Below are 19110 nucleotides of genomic sequence, written 5' to 3'. Positions count from 1 at the left end.
TCCAAGTAGCTGGAACTACAGGCGTGCGCTACCACGCCCGGCTAATTTTTTGACTTATTGTAGAGAGGAGGTCTCGCCAAGCTGCCCAGGCAGGTCTCGAACCTGTGGGCTCAGGCAATCCACTCACCTCCTTGAGTTGGAGTCTCACTCTTGTTAACCAGGCTGGAGTGCAGTGGCACACTCACGGCCACCGCAGTCTCGATCTGCTGGGCACAGGCGATCCTTCTGCCTCAGTCTTCCAAGCAGCTGGAACTACAGTGCATGCCACCATGCCCAGCTAATTTTTGTGATTTTATTGTAGAGACGAAGTTTCATCAAGTTGCTCAGGCTGGTCTCGAACCCCTAGACTCAGGCAATCCTCTTGCCTCCACCTCCCAAAGTGCTGGGATTACAGGCTGAACCACCGCGCCTGACCCAGATAAGTTTTACAAAGAAATGCCTGGCAACACTTCTACAGAACACGTACTTACAATGATTGTGGCAACAGGAATCAGTATCAGTGTGTGTAACACAGTTTTACATCATCCAAAATCTTACATTAGTCAGGAGCAACTTCTGGTATCTCCACAGTTGCAGAGAATCTAAGAGAGAAGTTACTGAAGCAAATATGGCTCTAGATAATTCTTAAAAATATATTACTTTGGCCAGGTGTGGTGGCTCATGCCTATAATCCCAGCACTTTGAGAGGCCGAGGTGAGAGGATTGCTTGAGCCCAGGGGTTCAAGACGAGCCTGGGTAACATGGCAAGTCCTTGTCTCTACAATAAATCCAAAAATTAGCTGAGTGTGGTAGCACGTGCCTGTAGTTCCAGCTACTTGGAAGGCTGAGGCAGAAGGATCACAATCGCCCAGCAGGTCAAGGCTGCGGTGGGCGTGAACGTGGCACTCCTACCTGGGCAGCAGAGTGAGACTCCAACTCAAATAAAATAAAAATAAAATAAAAAATTAGGGTCTTGCTATATTGTTCAGGCTGGCCTTGCACTCCTGGGCTCAAGAGATACTCCTGCCTCAGCTTCCTGAGTAGCTGAGACTGTAGGCATGCAGCACTGTGCCTGCTCAGGTGTCTCTAAATTATAACACAAGACTCTCTTTCTCCCTCTATGACAACAGGTCGTCTAGAGAAAAACTCAGCAGACTAGTTAGGTTACCAAACCAGTTTGGTGCCAATATATAGAGGGTGCCAAAAAAATGCACACACACTTTAAGAAAGGCAAAAACTGTATTAAAATTAAAAGATGAATACAAATCACATTTGACTTCTGCAATTACAAGAGGTACTCAAAGTGGTTATAATGAGTGTCCAAAATTAGCCAGGCGATTACAGCAAACTAAAAGTAATACATAGATAATATATCTTAAAATGTGTATACTTTTTTTTGGCATCCCCGGTATTTCTTCATGACTTTAATTAAAACATTTTTAGCTTAACAAAAAATTATTTATTTTTCCTTATTTCAAAAATACATGCTCGTTGTAGGAAATTTTGAAAAGAGGCAAACAGAAAACATTTGAAAATTATCCTTAATTCCAATATGGAGTATTAACATTTTTGTCAATATTTAAAAAAATTTTCTAGGTATATTTGACTTAATAAAATGCCACAATGCATATATTGACTGTAATTTTTATTTTACTTAATATGGCATAACATATTTAGTATTTTTATTTTTGAACACCTTATAAATATTTGAGAACCAACCTTGCTAAAAAAGTATCTCACTATCCACAGACTCAGCTTATTCTCCTCAAAATGAAAGTGCAGATGGTATTCTGTGTTTCTGTAACATGGAAAACCTACATAGACAGAATCTTCCCATTTCTCATCCTCCTCTGTGTCTTTCAATTCTACAGTGTGGGAAGGCACTGACATGTTCACAAACTCTCCAGATGTTCTCACCTGGGAATTCATCATCACTTGCCACCAAGGTCTCAGAACCCACAGGCAGGGACATGATCAGCAGATAGAAAAAGAACTCTCACCACGGAGGTCAGAATGAAAGTCATACAATTTACATAAGCTAGCCCTGCCATGGGTCAGAAGTTAACAGCACCCAGCAAAATATGTATGTGACACCTAACCTCACAACCCATGGGCAGCAGCTGAAGGGATGAAAGTCATACAATTTACATAAACAAGCCCTGCCAAGGGTCAGAAGTTAACAGCACCCAGCAAAATATGTATGTGACACCCACCCTCACAACCCATGGGCAGCAGCTGAAGGAAGACTGTTCTTGGCTCAGTGAACTGCCTCTTGGGCTTTTCAATATGTTACTCATGGAGCTTTGCATGTGGTTATGATGATGCTGCTTCCGACAATCAGTCTTATTACTTCAGGTTGTGTCATCATCATCCTTGAACAGAATCCAGGAACCTTTAAAGCAATGTCATGTTTATAAGACTCTACATGGTTTCTGGGTATGAGTTTCCCTAGAAATTGGTACAGAATTTCTTCAAACTGACTGTTAATTCATTTAACCATGTATGCATTCTTGAACCATGTTTTTCTAATGGTACCACTCTAAAACTTCAGCATCCAAACCATAACATAAAAAAAGGGTTTTTACCACCTAACTCCAGTCAGAATGGCAATTATCAACAACTCAAAAAATAACAGCTGCTGGAGAGGGTGTGGTGAAAAGGGAACACTTCTACACTGTTGGTGGGAGTGTAAACTAGTGCAACCTCTGTGGAAAGCAGTGTGGCGATTCCTAAAAGCTCTAAAAATTGACCTTCCATATGACCCTGCAATCCCCCTACTGGGAATATACCCTGAAGAACACAAATCACCCTATAAAAAAGATACCTGCACACGTACTTATCGCAGCATGTTCACAATAGCAAGAACCTGGAAACAACCATGCTGCCCATCAAAGAGGACTGGATTAAAAAAATGTGGTACATATACACGATGGAATACTACGCAGCCATAAAAAAGAACAAAATCATGAACTTCGCTGCAACCTGGATGGAACTAGAGTCTATAATACTGAGTGACCTCTCACAAAAACAAAAATCCGAATATCACATGTTCTCACTCATATAATGGACCTTGAACATCCAATGCAATACTATAAGAAAATGACTGATGGTACTGGGAAACTATGGGGGGGAGGGGGATGGGATTAACAGTAGCAAATATCTGTCGGGGGATGGGAAAACACTTCTTATCTACAGGGTGCCTGAATGAAACGTCACTGTACACCTAACCCTTAACTGTACCCCACAAAACCATAATAAAAAATACTGATTAATGAAAAAAAAAACCAGATTATTCTAAAAAAAAAAAAGGGTTTTTGCTCAAAAAAGGGATCCCATGAAACAATGAATCTTCAAGAACAAACACATGTTCACCTCTTCCTCTGTACATACACATACGTCTACTTAGATGTACCTCTGTGCCAACGTAACTGGTCCAAAAAGCATACCTGCTACGTTTACTTCTATAAAACTGAAGTAGAGGATGTATAAATATTTTAACTTAAGTCTTTTCCCCTGATATGTTCTTTTTATTTTATTTATTTATTTTTTATTTTTTTGAGTTGGAGTCTCACACAGTCGCCCAGACTGGAGTGCAGTGGCCGCTCCCAGCTACCGCAGCCTCGACCTGCTGGGCTCCGGCGATCCTTCCGCCTCAGCCTCCCGAGTAGCCGGAATTACAGGCATGCGCTACCACGCCCGGCTGATTTTTTGATTTATTGTAGAGATGAGGTCTTGCTGCCCAGGCGGGTCTCGAACCCGCGGGCTCAAGCAATCCGCTCACCTCAGCCTCCCAAAGGTGCGGGATTACAGGCTGAGCCACCAAGCCCAGCTAGCTACTCTTAATATACTGGCAGTGCCAGGCATGGTGGAACGCACCTGTAGTCCTAGTTACTTGGGAGGCTGAGGTGGGAGGATTGCTTGAGCCCAGGGGTTTGAATCCAGCCTGGGTAACACAGCAAGACCCTGGAGAAAAAAAACATACTAGCAGACTACAGTTACCACCCCCTGGATACCAGGTGCTTTATTTCAACTTTTGCATAATATAAGAAAATGGCAATTTCTGCTGCTTAAACATGTAAGAAATGATAAACTGAACCCAAAGTACCAATCAAAAAAATATTTTATAAATAAGAAAAAGGGCTGGGTGTGATGGCTCATATCTGTGATCCCAGCACTTTGAGAGGCTGAGGCAGGAGGATTGCTTGAGTCCAGGAGTTTGAGACCAGCTTGGGTAACACAGCAAGACTATGTCTCCACAAAAAAATAAAATAGCTACAAATAAAACCATTCTAACAACTTCTGTAGACTGACTTACAATGAGGCTAAGTATTGGAAAACTTTTTTTTCTTTTTTTAAATAGAGACAGGTTCTTATTATATTGCCCAGGCCGGTCTTGAACCCCTGGCTTCAAATAATCCTATTGCCTTGGTGTCCCAAAGTGCTAGGATTACAAGTGTGAGCCACCATGCCCAGCCAGTATTGGGAAACATTATTGAAAACTTTGATAAACAAAATAGAAAAAATTAAGCAAACACGAAAGTTTTTGGTAATAAACAAGAAAGAAAACAGTGCTAGTTTACTACTTAATTTCAACTAGTCTTGAAGGGATTTTGATTTTTCTGGCAAATCCAGTAATTAGAAGCAGCAGGATCAAATCAAAGGTTTTTTCTTTTTTTTTGAGTTGGAGTCTCACTCTGTCGCCCAGACGAGTGCAGTGGCACACTCACGGCCACCAAAGCCTCAACCTGCTGGGCTCAGGTAGGTGATCCTTCTGCTTCAGCCTTCCAAGTAGCTGGAACTACAGGCATGCGCCACCACGCCTGGCTAATTTTTTGATTTATTACAGAGATGAGGTCTCACCAAGTTGCCCAGGCTAATCTCGAACTTGTGGGTTCAGGTAATCCTCTCACCTAGGCCTTCCAAAGTGCTGGGATTATAGGTGTGAGCCATTGCGCCCGGCCTAAATCAAAGGTTTTAAATAAGATACTTTAAAAAATATCTGAGGCTGGGCACAGTGGCTCACGTGTGTGATCCTAGCAATTTGGGAGGCTGAGGTGGGAGGATTGCTTGAGCTCAGGAATTCGTGACCACCCTGGGGCAACATAGCAAGACCTTGTCTCTACCAAAAAAAGTCTGAGTACTTCTATTATTTTATACACACACACAATTTTTTTTCCTAATAGTTTTGTATGCATTTATATGTGTGTGTGTATGTCTGTATACAAAAAGACTTAAAGCAAGATTTGAGTTGACTTAGATACCTGGAAGATGCCTAAGTATCTCTCCCTGGCTGTGAGCTAGGATCCAAGTGAAACTGAACTCCCTTCTCAGAACATGTAACAGAAAGCCTCCCACAGCTACTCTTTCCCCATTCCCTGTTTAAAAACATGGACATCTCATCGCTACAATAAATCAAAAAATCAGCCGGGCATGGTAGCGCATGACTATAATTCCGGCTACTCGGAAGGCTGAGGCGGAAGGGTTGCCAGAGCCTAGCAGGTTGAGGCTGCAGTGGCCAGGAGTGGCCACTGCACTCCAGTCTGGGCAACAGAGTGAGACTCCAACTCAAAACAACAAAAAACCCCCCCCAAAAAACCATGGACATCACTTTCTACTGTATATGTAATATGTCCTTTCCTCAAATACTGCCAATTAGCTTTATGTCATGAAAAACTACTTGTAACCAACTGTTTGAGTGACTGCCAAATATTCCAACATATATAAATCATATTTTCCCCAAAATATATATATAAAGTATATAAAGCAATCTTTTCCAATTTTATGCTATAAAACAAATAATATATTAATGAACACATTTGTGTAGGATATTTTGCTGCCAATGGAATCAAAAAAACTTTTAAGATGCCAAAAGGCACTGAAACAAAGTTAAGTATTCTCTATATTTTCCTTTTCACAAGTATAGTTTTCCTAAGCTAATTTGGTAGTTGCCTATGTGAAGCTGGGTGAAATGTGGAAAATATTTGTATTCCCTCTTGAAAAGACAAAGAAACCTAACTAGCATGAATATCAAGATCCATAGCAGCTTAACAGTTTTCACTTACTATTTCTCCTAGTAGGACCACATTTTCTCCTCTGACCACAAAAATCCCTCGAGGAATATCACCGTATTTTTTGCCCACATGAATACGCTCCACAGTCTGATGTAGCACTAAGTTAGCTATAGTGTATAGGGAAGAAACAAAGATATTTAGTTCAAATTATTGGGTAAAGGCCTATAACTCAATTAATCAGTTATTTTGAGTAGAAAAGATTTAGCTAAACATGATTTCCAAGCTTTCTGAGAAAAGTTAACATTTCAAATAATCTTTTCTTGTTTCACTGAATAAAACATACCCCTTAGGAGACTTTTAAAACAGTTGAAAAGAGTATTTGGGATTATGTTGAGCTAATACATGAATGATGGTAGATGTAAGTTAGGAGAAGTTCTTTGTCAGCTAATTGCTAATATCAACATAGCCAGAAGAAAATATAAATGAACAAGGAACTTGGAAAACTTGAGTCTGAACAACTGCAGAGATCAAAATTTTGGTTGGAAGGCAACAGTTTCTCTTTGTTGTATGGGCATGTGTATGGGATGATTTACTGAAGATTTAACTTTGTTTCAGTACTTAGGATTCATTTAATCTAACACAAGTATCCATGGATTATAATACAGCAAAAAACAATTTTTCCACCTTGATAGATAACCATAATTTGTAATCTGAGAGTAAACTCAATATTTACTACTTTTCCTTCAAAGTTCTCTGAAGAATTTGACTTAAGATTCAGAACTCTAATTTGTTAAGGATAATTTTTCTTCTTTCATTTAGTATTATTTGTCCTATTTGAAGTAAAGCAGAAATCTATGTTCATACCTTTAATAATTCTTATAAGTGTTTCAATTATGCCTTTTCCTCATGCCTTAATCCAGTGACTTAGCAGATGTCTGACAAATGTCGATATGAACAGAGAAGTTTTTTGAAACAGGAAGAGACACAGATGTCTTACTCTAGAAAAATGCAGGATGTAAAACGAACAGAGATTTCTTTTTTTCTGTTTTTTTTTTTTTTTTAGTGGAGTCTTACTCTGTCGCCCAGACTGGAGTGCAGTGGCCGCTCCCGGCCACCGTAGCCTCGCCTGCTGGGCTCCAGCGATTCTTCCACCTCAGCCTTCCGAGCAGCCGGAATTACAGGCATGCGCTACCATGCCCGGCTGATTTTTTGATTTATTGTAGAGATGAGGTCTCGCTTCCCAGGAGGGTCTCGAACCCGCGGGCTCAGGCAATCCACTCACCTCAGCCTCCCAAAGGCGCGGGATTATAGGCTGAGCCACCGAGCCCGGCTTGTTTTTTTTTTTTTAACTGGAGTCTCACTCCGTCTCCAAGGCTGGAGTGCAGTGGCATGCTCATGGCTCCCCAGCGTCGACCTGCTGGGCTCAAGCGATCCTTCCACCTCAGCCTTCCAAGTAGCTGGAACTACAGGCATGCACTACCATGCCTGGTTAATTTTTTGATTTATTGTAGAGACGAGGTCTCACCATGTTGCCCAGGTTGGTCTTGAACCCGCGGGCTCAGGCAATCCTCTCATCTTGGCCTCCCAAAGTGCTGGGATTACACGGTTGAGCTACTGCGCCCGGCCAGAGATTTCTGTCTAATGTATACCTATATGTAAAGTATTGAGCTTAATGTTGGAGTCCCAAAAAACCTTCAGGAAATGCCTTCTACCCAATGTTCATTGGACAGGGAAGGATTACCTTCTATGTAGGAACTGCTTTGAAGAGCAGTCACACCCAAGCCAGTATACACATGAACAGCCTTTTCAGTGGAGTGAGTTTATTTCTATCATTTGGCTCCCTCTACTGGGGGAAATTAAAAAGTTCAAAATGTTGTAATCATACCTTCTAGTGAAAACCAGTTTTAGAAACATGAGCTTGTAAATAAACAAGTTTTGAACCACCTAATCATAATATAGCAAACGATGTACTCACTCAAAAGTTTCACTGTGCCACACACATTAAAAAGTTGTAGATAAATTTCAATATGAAATAACATAAAAAATGCAATGGGCAGCTTTTATCATCCAGAGTATAAGAGAAGAAAAAGTTCATTATTAATACATACCAAATTGATCAATGCTTCTTAAAAAGCCTATAAGTGTTCTCCCATCTCGAAGCAGGACCAAATGCTTTTCTGGGGAGAGGAAAAAAAAAGTATTTAAAATGAAAACTGTTAGGATCAATGAGTTTTTAGGATAATAATAAAAATAAAGTTAATAACAGTTTAAGTTGTACCACTTCCTCTGCCAATGCATTTATGGTGGAGTTCAACACAAAATTGGAGGGAGGACAACAGCAGCCTGGGATTTATCTGAGAACATCAGTGGTGAAAAGATCAGAGTAGCATGGCAGAGTGGGAAAAGGATAGGACATGGAACCAGGAAGCCTGATTGACTGGCTTTAGACCCTGATGTCTGACACTTAAACCCTTTCAGTGTTGTGTCAGTTTCTATTATCTGTAAGCTAAGAAATTTAGTCTAGATGATCTTTATGATCTTAATTCTAAAATTATTTTGTCCTCAACTTAAAAGAAAAGCTTTTATCTCAACACTTTGTTTTTATTTATAATCAGGGAAGGCTTTTTTTTTTTTTTAAGTCAGTCTCACTCTGTTGCCCAGGGTGGAGTGCAGTGGCATGCTCACGGTCACCACAGTCTTGACCTGCTGGGCTCAGGCAATCCTTCTGCCTCAGTCTGCAACGTAGCTGGAACTACAGACATGTACCACCACACCCAGCTAATTTTATTATTTATTGTAGAGACAAGGTCTCACCATGTTACTTAGGCTGGTCTCGAACCCCTGAGCTCAGGTAATCCTCTTGTCTCTGCCTCCCAAAGTGTTGGGATTACATGCGTGAGTCACGGCGCCCAGTTTAGGGAATAAAATAAAAACAATGGCCTGAGCTTGCGGGTTCGAGACCTGCCTGGGCAGCGAGACCTCATCTCTACAATAAATCAAAAAATCAGCCGGGCATGGTAGCTCATGCCTGTAATTCCGGCTACTCGGAAGACTGAGGTGGAAGGATCGCCGGAGCCCAGCAGGTTGAGGCTGCGGTGGCTGGGAGCGGCCACTGCACTCCAGTCTGGGCGACAGAGTGAGACTCCAACTCAAAAAAAAAAAACAAAAAAACAATGACTTGGACATATAAATCAGGACTCTGACAATGAGCTAGAGCAGAAATTCAATGTTTATGGCGAGCTATGTGCTTTTCTGAGGTCCACGTATATAGTACAGAATAAGACTTAGAAAGTAACCAACCTCACCGGGTTCGGTGGCTCAGCCTGTAATCCCACGCCTTTGGGAGGCTGAGGTGAGTGGATTGCCTGAGCCCGTGGGTTCGAGACCCCCCTGGGCAGGCAAGACTTCATCTCTACAATAAATAAAAAAATTAGCTGGTCGTGGTACCGTGCACCTGTAATTCTGGCTACTCGGAAGGCTGAGGCGGAAGGATTGCCGGAGCCCAGCAGGTCGAGGTTGTGGTGGCCGGGAGCGGCCACTGCGCTCCAGTCTGGGCGACAGAGTGAGACTCCAAGTCAAAAAAAAAAAAAAAGTAAGTAACCAACCTTATGAATTTATATTCATGATTGGGAAAAACAAATAAGAAAATTACCTATTGTGATTAGTACAATGGGATAATAAACAAGCTGGCAAGATAGTGTGATGAAGGGAAAGGAGTGGTGGTTATAAAGAGAGGGTAACAAGGGAAAACCTCTCTGAAGGGGTGAGTTTGAGCTGACACTGAAGAATGAGAATAAGCTAGTTGTTAGCAAAGCCAAAACAATTTCATTCATTCATTTCTTGTATGCCATAAAGTACTTTCTAGACGCAGAACAGAGGAACAAGACAGTGACTCTGCCCTGAAGGGACTTATAATCTTCCTTGGGCTATAATTAAGTATCATAGAAAGCAAATCTTAATTATATGAGACTATAGAGAGAGACTATATCCACCTGGAGGAAATATCCAAGTTGGGACCTTGAAAGGTAGATAATTTTTGGCTATAAGAAGAGTGGCAAGGAAGGGGAGGGGAGAAGGAAATCTTTAAATTAGGCAGCAGGAGAAAAAGGACCATATACCCATGTCTAGTTAAAAATTGAGGGTGTGAAAGAACAAAAGATAAAGTTAGAAAAGTATTGGCTGAATTTGGATTTGACTTTATAAGTAACAAAACAACATTGAAGACTGATCCTGAAGAAAAGCGAATAGTTATGAGGCTATTCCTAAGTCTCTCTGGGACATGAAGAAGACACTTGAACCAAGGTTGAGATGGGAAGGGCGCAGACGAGGGGTAAGACTGTGCAGTCATAAGTGATGGGATTTGTCAGCTGAGTTTGTACTTGTGGGAAGTTTGTATTTGTGAGAGGGTGGGATACTGAAGAGGTGAGTTAAAGAGTCATCATTTTAGGGAGGGCTATTTACCAAAAGCTGGAAATAAAAGCAGTATACTCAGGGTGCAATTAGTGGCTCTTGTGATTCTGAAGTGCTGTCAGGACACCTACATAGAAATGTCAGCGGGCATTTGGAAATAGGACAACTAAAATGTCAAAGAGGTCAGGATTAGAGAAAGCAATTTTGGATAAATCTAGAAAGAGATGATATCATTACTAAAGTCCAAGCGATTTCCTAAAGATTTAAAGAAAGAAGCAGGCCAAACATGCAACCCAAGACACCATCTATTCTGGGGAACAATAAGAGTTGGAGTGATAAGAAAATCAACAAGTACCAATGTTAAGATAAATCAAGAAAACAGAATTAATAATCTGGTGGTGAGACCATCACAATGAAGCAGAGGGGCGAGAACTGAGAAGAGTGCCTCAGACTGATGCCTTTCAAGAAAACAACTTTAGTAGTGTGATAATGACAAAAATTAGATTGCAGAAGTAGAAGTGGTCTATTGGAGGTGGCCAGAAAGTAGAATCAAAATGGAGAGATGTCTCAAGAAGTCTCGGGGTAAAGATATGGAAAAGGGGATGAGAGTACTTTGAAGAGACGGTTGAGAAAAAAATCTGAGATGGACAGACGATGACATATACAAAGGGAGGGACCTGGAGGGAGAAGAGAGAGATAAAATACGAAAGAAAAAGGAAAACAATGGAAGAAGCTTTCAGAAGCAGTGGGAGGAGAGAGTTGACAGATACAAACAGAAAGGGTGGAATATTTCCTATTCAAATGAGAGGATGGGGGAAATACTGAAAGACTGAGGACAGAGGAGAGAGGAAAGCGAGTGTGTTGGACTGGGGGAGTGAAGGTTGCATATCAAATGGTTTCAAACTTTTCAGTAAAGGAAGGAGTCTGGAATTTACAAAGAAGTAGGGTTAGAGGCACTGAGAACAAAACTGACTTTTAGTGAAATGGCAGGATGTGTTAGAGGCTTCAAATAGTTCAGATATATAAAGTAAGTGCAAAAGGGTATCCTCAAACAACTAAAATAACATTTTATTACACATTACAGATAGATGTATACAGTGGATGTCAATAGAGGTACCGGGTCCAATTACACTACATTTACCTTCAATAGCAAAATAAGTAATTTGTGTTTAAGAAATGATCTGAGACAACCATAAAATGAGAATTTAATCATAGACTCACTCTCTAATTTGCATACTCACATAGTAACTGTGGAGATTGTAACTTGTTTGAAACTGTGTAAACCATTCTGCAGCAATAACAAATCAGAGACAGACCACACGATTAAATTGATAAAAATGCTGCTTAAGGAATAATGTACATATAAGAACTTAAAAAAGGAAAGACGGGACAATTTTAAGTGGTTCCTCTTGCTTTTGTACAGGACTGAGTTCCTTTTCAGGACAATAACTAGGAATAAGGGAGGTTGTTTTAGTAAAAGAAAATTATCTCACAGGAAAAAAAAAAAGTTTGAAGTGATTTAGTCTTTCCAGAAAAGTCAACCTCATGTCAAGCAGCGGCCTCTACTACCATAACCTGAAAGTGCTAATGACCCTCACAGTAAAAGAAGATTGCAAATAGCTACACCGTAGAAAGCCTTAATTTACTACCAATTAAACCCAACTGACATTGTTTTATCATTTCTGTTTTTTAACGGATCCTTTCTCAGTATTCTCATTCATCCACCAGTAACCAGTTGGTACTTCAAAATTTGGCAGGTGAGAGGCAGTGGACGGAGGAGAAGACCTCTGGGCCACTTTCGTGTTCCTGCCTCTGCAGCCGCGACCCACCAAGACAAGAATGAATCCTCCAGCCTATGGCTCACCAGCCCGGGACGGGCGGGGCGGAGGCTAAGAGGGTAGAACAGAGACAGCTGTCTAACGGGTGGACAGGCGGTGTGACCTGTGGGTGTGGAGGATGTCAATGCAGAACACCACGGACTGAGCTCAAGAGACAAAACACACCGACCCCGCCCAGGACTCATTCTATAAGCTTCCTCCGAAGAGGCGCCCACCAGGAAGGAAGGGTCGCACCCAGGCTTCACTGGGAGGGGATGAACTACTCACTATCAATGTCCTCGATGAGGCTGGCGGTGCCGGGCATATAGTTCATCTTGAACTGAAATAAAGTTGCAACGTACAGCGGCAGTGGGCCAGCGTGTCCCAAGCCTCTTCCCTCTCACCGCAGCCGCCGCCTCGGCGGGACCGGGACAGCAACCCAGACCTGGACCAGCACTTTTGCCCCGGCTTTCAGCAGCCGGGGCCTGCCGGAAACTCCTCCATATTGCCCCACCTACTTCCGGTACCACGTGCCAGCCCTTGGGAAGAGGCGGGGCAGCTGTGCTGTTCGGGGATATACTTTCCCTGTCCCTGACAAGTGGGGAAGAGGAATCTAGACTGAACAGATAGTGGGAAATGTATCTTCCCTTGTAAGGAACACGGTGCCTCCCCTCGCATCCCTGTTTCCGAGACCCCGGAGTCACAGATCTCAGTTCCGCCACTCTCGAGGCTCGGCGGCAGACGGGGCGGGACCGGGCCTGGAATTGGCTGCTACCGTCCGACCCCCTTCACTGCCGTCCAATCCGTATCGCCCGCAGGCGCCTGCGCAATGGGCCGGCCGTGGGGGGCGGGAAGCGCTTCGGGGCAGCGAAGCCCATGTCGGCCCTGAGGCGCTCGGGCTACGGCCCCAGTGACGGTCCGTCCTATGGCCGCTATTACGGGCCTGGGGGTGGAGATGTACCGGTGCACCCACCTCCCCCCTTGTATCCTCTTCGCCCTGAACCTCCCCAGCCTCCCATTTCCTGGCGGGTGCGTGGGGGCGGCCCGACTGAGACCACCTGGCCCGGAGAAGGCGGAGGAGGCGATGGCTACTATCCCTCTGGCGGCGCCTGGCCGGAGCCAGGTCGAGCTGGAGGAAGCCACCAGGTAAGCTTTGCACCGTCTGTCCTAGGGGGCACGATAGAGGAGTGTGGGGGAGGTGAAGGCCGTTGGGGTCGATATACCTCTAGGGTTCGCAGTGAATCGGGTTTCATATTTGTTTTCCTTATGGGGGGGGTGAGGAGACAGAAACTGGGATCTTAGGTGGGGGGATTTGCTTGTGTTCTCTTTGCCCCTCCTTTTCTGCTTCGACCACAATAAATGTGTCTGTTGCCATTTAAAATGAAAAAAAGATCCTGGCTGATTTACTAAGCTTAGAGGCAGGCAGCAAGAGCTCTCTCCTGGGAGCTATGTCGGGCTGGAGTAACACGGCTCTCCGTGAGCTCTAGCAATTTATCCTGCGTGGCTGGCAGACCGGCTTCCCCAGGAGGGAAGTGGCTGAAGCCGCCGGCGTCGCTCAGCAACCCCTCCCGCGTGAATGGCCCGAATGAGGGGAAGAGATCTGGGCATTTGGTCCTTTGCTCCTAATGCCATGCCCGGGATTGAATCATGAGTAATCAGTGTTGTAAAGCACCTTTATGTGGATTGATTTATTTAATCTTCACGGCGACTGCAAGGGAAATGTCATTTCAGCACCCCTGTTTTCAAATGAGGAACAGGAGGCTCTAAGAGGTTAACTCATTTGCTTAATATTCTTGGACCTGTAACAGGATTCTCTGTATTCCTGCCAGACGTATACTTTTGTTACTGCAATATTCTTAGTAGGGTGTTTTCATTATATGGTGGTGGCACATTTCTCTTTTAGTTTAGGAATTATAACATCCTCATTTGTTGAGAATGTAATAACGAGATTCTCATACATTGCTGGTGAGAATGTAAAATGGTGCAGTGCTTTGGAAAATAGTTTTGTGGTTCCCCAAAATATTAATCATAGAGTTAGGGTATGACCCAGCAAGTCTACTCCTAGGTATATACCCAGGAAACTGAAAACATGTGTTCACATAAAACTTGTGCACACGTTCATAGCACTATTATTTATAATAGGCAAAAAGTAAAAGTAACCCAAATGTCTATCATCTGATGAATGGATAAACAAAATATGGTATATTCTTACAATGGAATATTATTTGGCCTTAAAAGGAATTATTAAGTACCGATATGTGCAACAGTACGAATGCATCATGGTATGTGAGCAAAACTTGTCACAAAGTCTGCATATGGTATGATTCCATTTATGTGAAATGTCCAGAGTAGACAAATCCATAGAGATTGAAAGATTAGTGGTTGCCAGAGGTTGGGGGACTAGAGGTGTAGGGGCGAGTATGTGAGACTTCTTGTTGGGTGATGAAATTCTAAAGTTAGTAGTGATGGTTGCACAACTCTGAATATACTAAAAGCTACTTAATTGTATATTTTAAAAGGGTGGGCTTTATGGTATGTTAATTTTCTCTCAGTTAAAAAATTGTATGAGAAAAAACATGTAGCAGTGAGAAGTTAATTATAACAAAAGATCCATATTTTCTCTGCCTAATCTGGAATAAGTAGGCCATGGGACTTTAATCTCACGGTAGAATGATGAAATGCTTAGCCAAATTAGACCAAAGATCAGTTGAAGGGGAAGATGAGAAGACCACTAAACTGATGACTTACTTCTCTTCGACTTGCTGTATTATCAAAGCAAAAGTGTTTTGGGGGTGTAAAGTTAGGAAGGGATTGGATAGACTGGAGAAGTTAAGATTTTAGCATTGTGTAGGATTTGTCAGGTATGGTTGGAGGAGCAGTGTACCCATAGGGTGGGTAATGTTGCTGGAGTAGTTGGAGCTGGAAATGTGTAATGGGCTTTTGTGTACATTTCAAGAGTTTCTACTTTCAGGTTGCTGATTTTGAGACTTTAAAACTATAGGTGGTAATTTCTTATATATCAATAGAGAACTAATACAAATATGCATGTTGTCACAGATGTTGCAGCTTTCCCCCCCACATTTTTTTGCCTTTATTGGTTTTTGCATATGTTTTATATTTTAATTTAATTTAATTTTTCTTTGAGTTGGAGTCGCACTCTGTCGCCCAGACTGGAGTGCAGTGGCCGCTCCCGGCCACCGCAGCCTCAACCTGCTGGGCTCCGGCGATCCTTCCGTCTCAGCCTTCCAAGTAGCTGGAACTACAGGCATGTGCTACCATGCCAGGCTAATTTTTGATTTATTGGAGAGATGAGTTCTTGCCAAGTTGCCCAGGCGAGTCTTGAACCCGTGGGCTCAGGCAATCCACTCACCTCAGCCTCCCAAAGGCACAGGATTACAGGCTGAGCCACCGAGCCCGGCTTGTTTTATATTTTTATATTATCAAATCTATCAAACTAAAAACGAAAACAAAAGCAACATTATAGGAAACTTTAAAAATCTTGCTACTCAAAAAGTGTGGTCCATGGACCAGAAACTTCAGTGTCATTTGCGACACTGATAGAAATGCAGGATTTTTCCTCTTCCAGACTTACTGCTGCGATCTATTAAGATCTCCAGGTGATTCATATGCACATTAATATATGAGAAGCACTGCTCTATAGAATTGGAGATATTGAGATGATGTAGCACTGAACCACAACAAACACTTGACTGTATTAACATATTTAAGTATGGCAGGGGAAAAATTGGAAATGTACCACTCCCCCTTCTTTTTTTAAAGAGTAAAACTTTTCTTACCTTGTTAGTTATACTTGTAGCACTGTATTGGATCCCTGAACTAGCAGCATCTGCATCACCAAGGAGCATGTTGGAAATGCTGTGTCTCAGGTCCTGCCCCAGATCTACTGAATCAGTGTCTTTTTTTTTTTAACCAAATATAATTATATATATATATATATATATATTTTTTTTTTTTTTTTTTTTTTTTGAGTTAAAGTCTCACTCTGTTGCCCAGACTGGAGTGCAGGGACCCCTCCCGGCCACCGCAGCCTCGACTTGCTGGGCTCCGGCGATCCTTCCGCCTTAGCCTTCCAAGTAGCTGGATCTACAGGCGCGTGCTACCATGCCCGGCTATGTTTTTGATTTATTGTAGAGATGAGGTCTTGCCAAGTTGCCCAGGCGGGTCTTGAACCCACGGGCTCAGGCAATCCACTCACCTTAGCCTCCCAAGGCACAGGATTATAGGCTGAGCCACCGAGCCCGGCTGTAATAATATTTTAATTGATATTATATTAAATCAATTTGGGGAAATAACATAGATTGATATGGGGAGAATAAACTTAGATCTTTCTGAATCAGAGTGTCTTAAAATCAGATCTTGTTAAAATAGGTGACTTACATGTTTCCCCAGAACAAGTGCATCGAGAGGGCTTGCTAGGACAGAGGCTTGAAGTCTCGTGTAACCTAATCTTGGAAGTGACATACCATCACTTCTGCTTGTATACTATTGTCACAGAGACCAGTTTGGTACAGAATGGGAGACAATTCACAGGGTGTGAATATCGGGAGGCAGAGATCATTGGGAAATGTTCTGGAGGATGGTGACAACAGGAAGGAACCCAAGAGACAGAAAACTGTTAGGCTCCCAGAGTAGTTCAGAAGAGAGGTTGCAAGAGTGTGTGTTTGGCCGGGTGTGGTGGCTCAGTCTGTAATCCCAGCACTTTGGGAGACTGAGGCAAGAGGATTGCCTGAACCCAGGGGTTCAAGACCAGCCTGGGCAACTTGGAGGGACCTCATCTCTACAATAAATTACACACACACACACACAAAAACAAGCTGGCTGTGGTTGTGTGTGTCTGTAGTTCCAACTACTTGGAAGGCTGAGGCAGAAGGGATCGCCTAAACCCAGCAGGTCGAGGTGACCATGAGTGTGCCACTGCATTCTAGCCTGGGCGACAAGAGACTCCAATTCAAAAAAAAGAAGAAGAAGAAAAAGAGAAAATAAAAAAAAGAAAAGTGTGTGTTTGAGCAGTGTCTGAATGTGGAGATCTTTTTTTCAACTTTTTATTGTAAAAATTTCCAAACACAGAAAAGTTGAAAAAATTATAAGTGAACACACACACATACTCACACACACTCTCACACACATTCGTACTAGGGGGGACCCAAAAAAACCCAGAATTGTCTTTTGGAGCGTGGACCCCTTATATTACACTTGGAATTTGTTCCTCTGGATTGAACGGTCAACCAAAGTTTTTGTCTGGAAGTTTTGAGGTGTCATCATAATTTGTGGAAGAAACGTCTCAAGTTGTGGCAAACAGGTGACTGGTTCTTCCACCATGACAACGTACCTGCCTACACCTTGCTGAGTGTTCAGCAGTTTTCATCAAAAATGACATGGCCCCTGTGTCCCACTCTCCCTATTCACCTGATTGCGCGGAGTGACTTTTTTTTGTTTCCTTGGATGAAAAAAGTCCTCAAAGGGAAACATTTTGCCAGTGTGGAAGAGGTGAAACAAAAAATGGCAGAAGCACTAAGAGGCATCAAAATTGATGAGTTCAAAAACTTTTGAGCTGTGAAAAAAAGCATCTCAATAGGTGTATGGCATCAACTTGGGAATACTTTGAAGGTGACTGTAGTTTAACCATGTAAGAATAAATACACAATTTTTTATAAATAAATTTCTGTTTTTTGGGTCCCCCTTGTATATGTGTGTGTGTGTCTAGATTCTGTAGCTAGCAATTGATTGTATTTGCTTTATTGCATACTCATATTATTTTTGGATGCATTTCAAATAGCAGATTTGAAAGACATTTTTTTTTGGGGGGCTAAAATAATATTTAATAAAACTGTCATTAAGGTTTATTTATTTACTTATTTATTTATTTTGAGTTGGAGTCTCACTCTGTCGCCCAGGCTGGAGTGCAATGGCACACTCACAGCCACCCAGCATCGACCTGCTGGGCTCTGGCAATCCTTCCGCCTCAGCCTTCCAAGTAGCTGGAACAACAGGCGCGTGCTACCACACCTGGCTAATTTTTTTATTTATTGTAGAGACGAGGTCTCACCATGTTACCTGGGCTGGTCTCAAACCCCCGGGGCTCAGGCAATCCTTTCACCTTGACCTCCCAAAGTGCTGGGGTTACAGGCTGAGCCACTGGGCCCGGCCCTCTTTTTTTTTAACTTTTAATTTTTTTACTTTAAAGATGTGGGGTACAATTCAGGGTTTGGTATACAGATGTTCATTATGCAGGTACCCTTGTTGAAGAGGTGTGCCCTCCCTTCCCCAGGCAGATTCCCACTACTGCCAATCCCGCTTCCCCATCCCCCTCCTGGCAGTTTCCTGCAACTGCCAATCCTTTTCTTATAGTATTACGATAATTGTTCAAGGTCCGCTGATGAGTGACAACATGTGATACTCAGTTCTTTGTTTCTGTGGTAGATCACTCAGTATTATAGACTCTAAGTCCATCCACGTTGTTGTGAAGTTCATGATTTTGTTCTTTTTTATGGCTTCATGATAGTTCATTGTGTACATGTACCACATTTTTTTATCCAGTCCTCTTTTGATAGGCAGCACGGTTGGTTTCTTGTTCTTGCTACTGTGAACAATGCTGTGATAAACATATGTGTGCAGGTATCTTTTTTATAGAGTGATTTGAGTTCTTCTGGGTATATTCCCAGTAGAGAGATTGCGGGGTCGTATGGAGGGCTGATTTTTAAATCTTTTAGGAATCGCCACACTGTCCTCCATAGAGGCTGTACTAATTTACACTCCCACCAATAGTGCATTTCACTGCATCCTCTCCAGCATCTGTTTTTTGAGTTATTGATGATAGCCATCCTGACTGGAGTTAGGTGGTATCTCAGTGTAGTTTTAATTTGCATTTCTTT

At 42.5% G+C, this 19110-nt stretch overlaps 2 protein-coding genes across 5 annotated transcripts in view; one reads left to right on the top strand and one right to left on the bottom strand.

Moving 5' to 3' along the window:
• LSM1 (LSM1 homolog, mRNA degradation associated) overlaps positions 1 to 12944 on the bottom strand; it is a 13564-nt gene extending 620 nt beyond the window's left edge. Inside the window, exons 1-3 of the mRNA XM_008072369.2 lie at positions 12506 to 12944; positions 8099 to 8167; positions 6042 to 6157 (exon numbers count right to left, since the gene is read on the bottom strand). Coding sequence (XP_008070560.1) covers positions 6042 to 6157; positions 8099 to 8167; positions 12506 to 12551 — 231 coding nt within the window. The 5' untranslated portion in view covers positions 12552 to 12944. The remainder of the gene's footprint in view (positions 1 to 6041; positions 6158 to 8098; positions 8168 to 12505) is intronic.
• Positions 12819 to 19110, top strand: part of BAG4 (BCL2 associated athanogene 4) — a 44094-nt gene continuing 37802 nt past the window's right edge. For 3 of the 4 annotated variants that reach the window (XM_008072368.2, XM_008072367.2, XM_008072366.2), the window contains exon 1: positions 13031 to 13363. In XM_008072368.2, coding sequence (XP_008070559.1) covers positions 13094 to 13363 — 270 coding nt within the window. In that variant the 5' untranslated portion in view covers positions 13031 to 13093. Of the gene's footprint in view, positions 13364 to 19110 lie in introns of all 4 variants that reach the window. The other variant, XM_021706104.1, reaches the window with a different exon arrangement.

This window comes from Carlito syrichta, unplaced genomic scaffold (genome assembly GCF_000164805.1).
Source record: "Carlito syrichta isolate Samal-C Ts95f unplaced genomic scaffold, Tarsius_syrichta-2.0.1 Scaffold315142, whole genome shotgun sequence".
Classification (NCBI taxonomy): Eukaryota; Metazoa; Chordata; class Mammalia; order Primates; family Tarsiidae; genus Carlito; species Carlito syrichta.
Note: the sequence above shows the minus strand (reverse complement) of the source record. Positions and strands in the feature narration are given on the sequence as shown.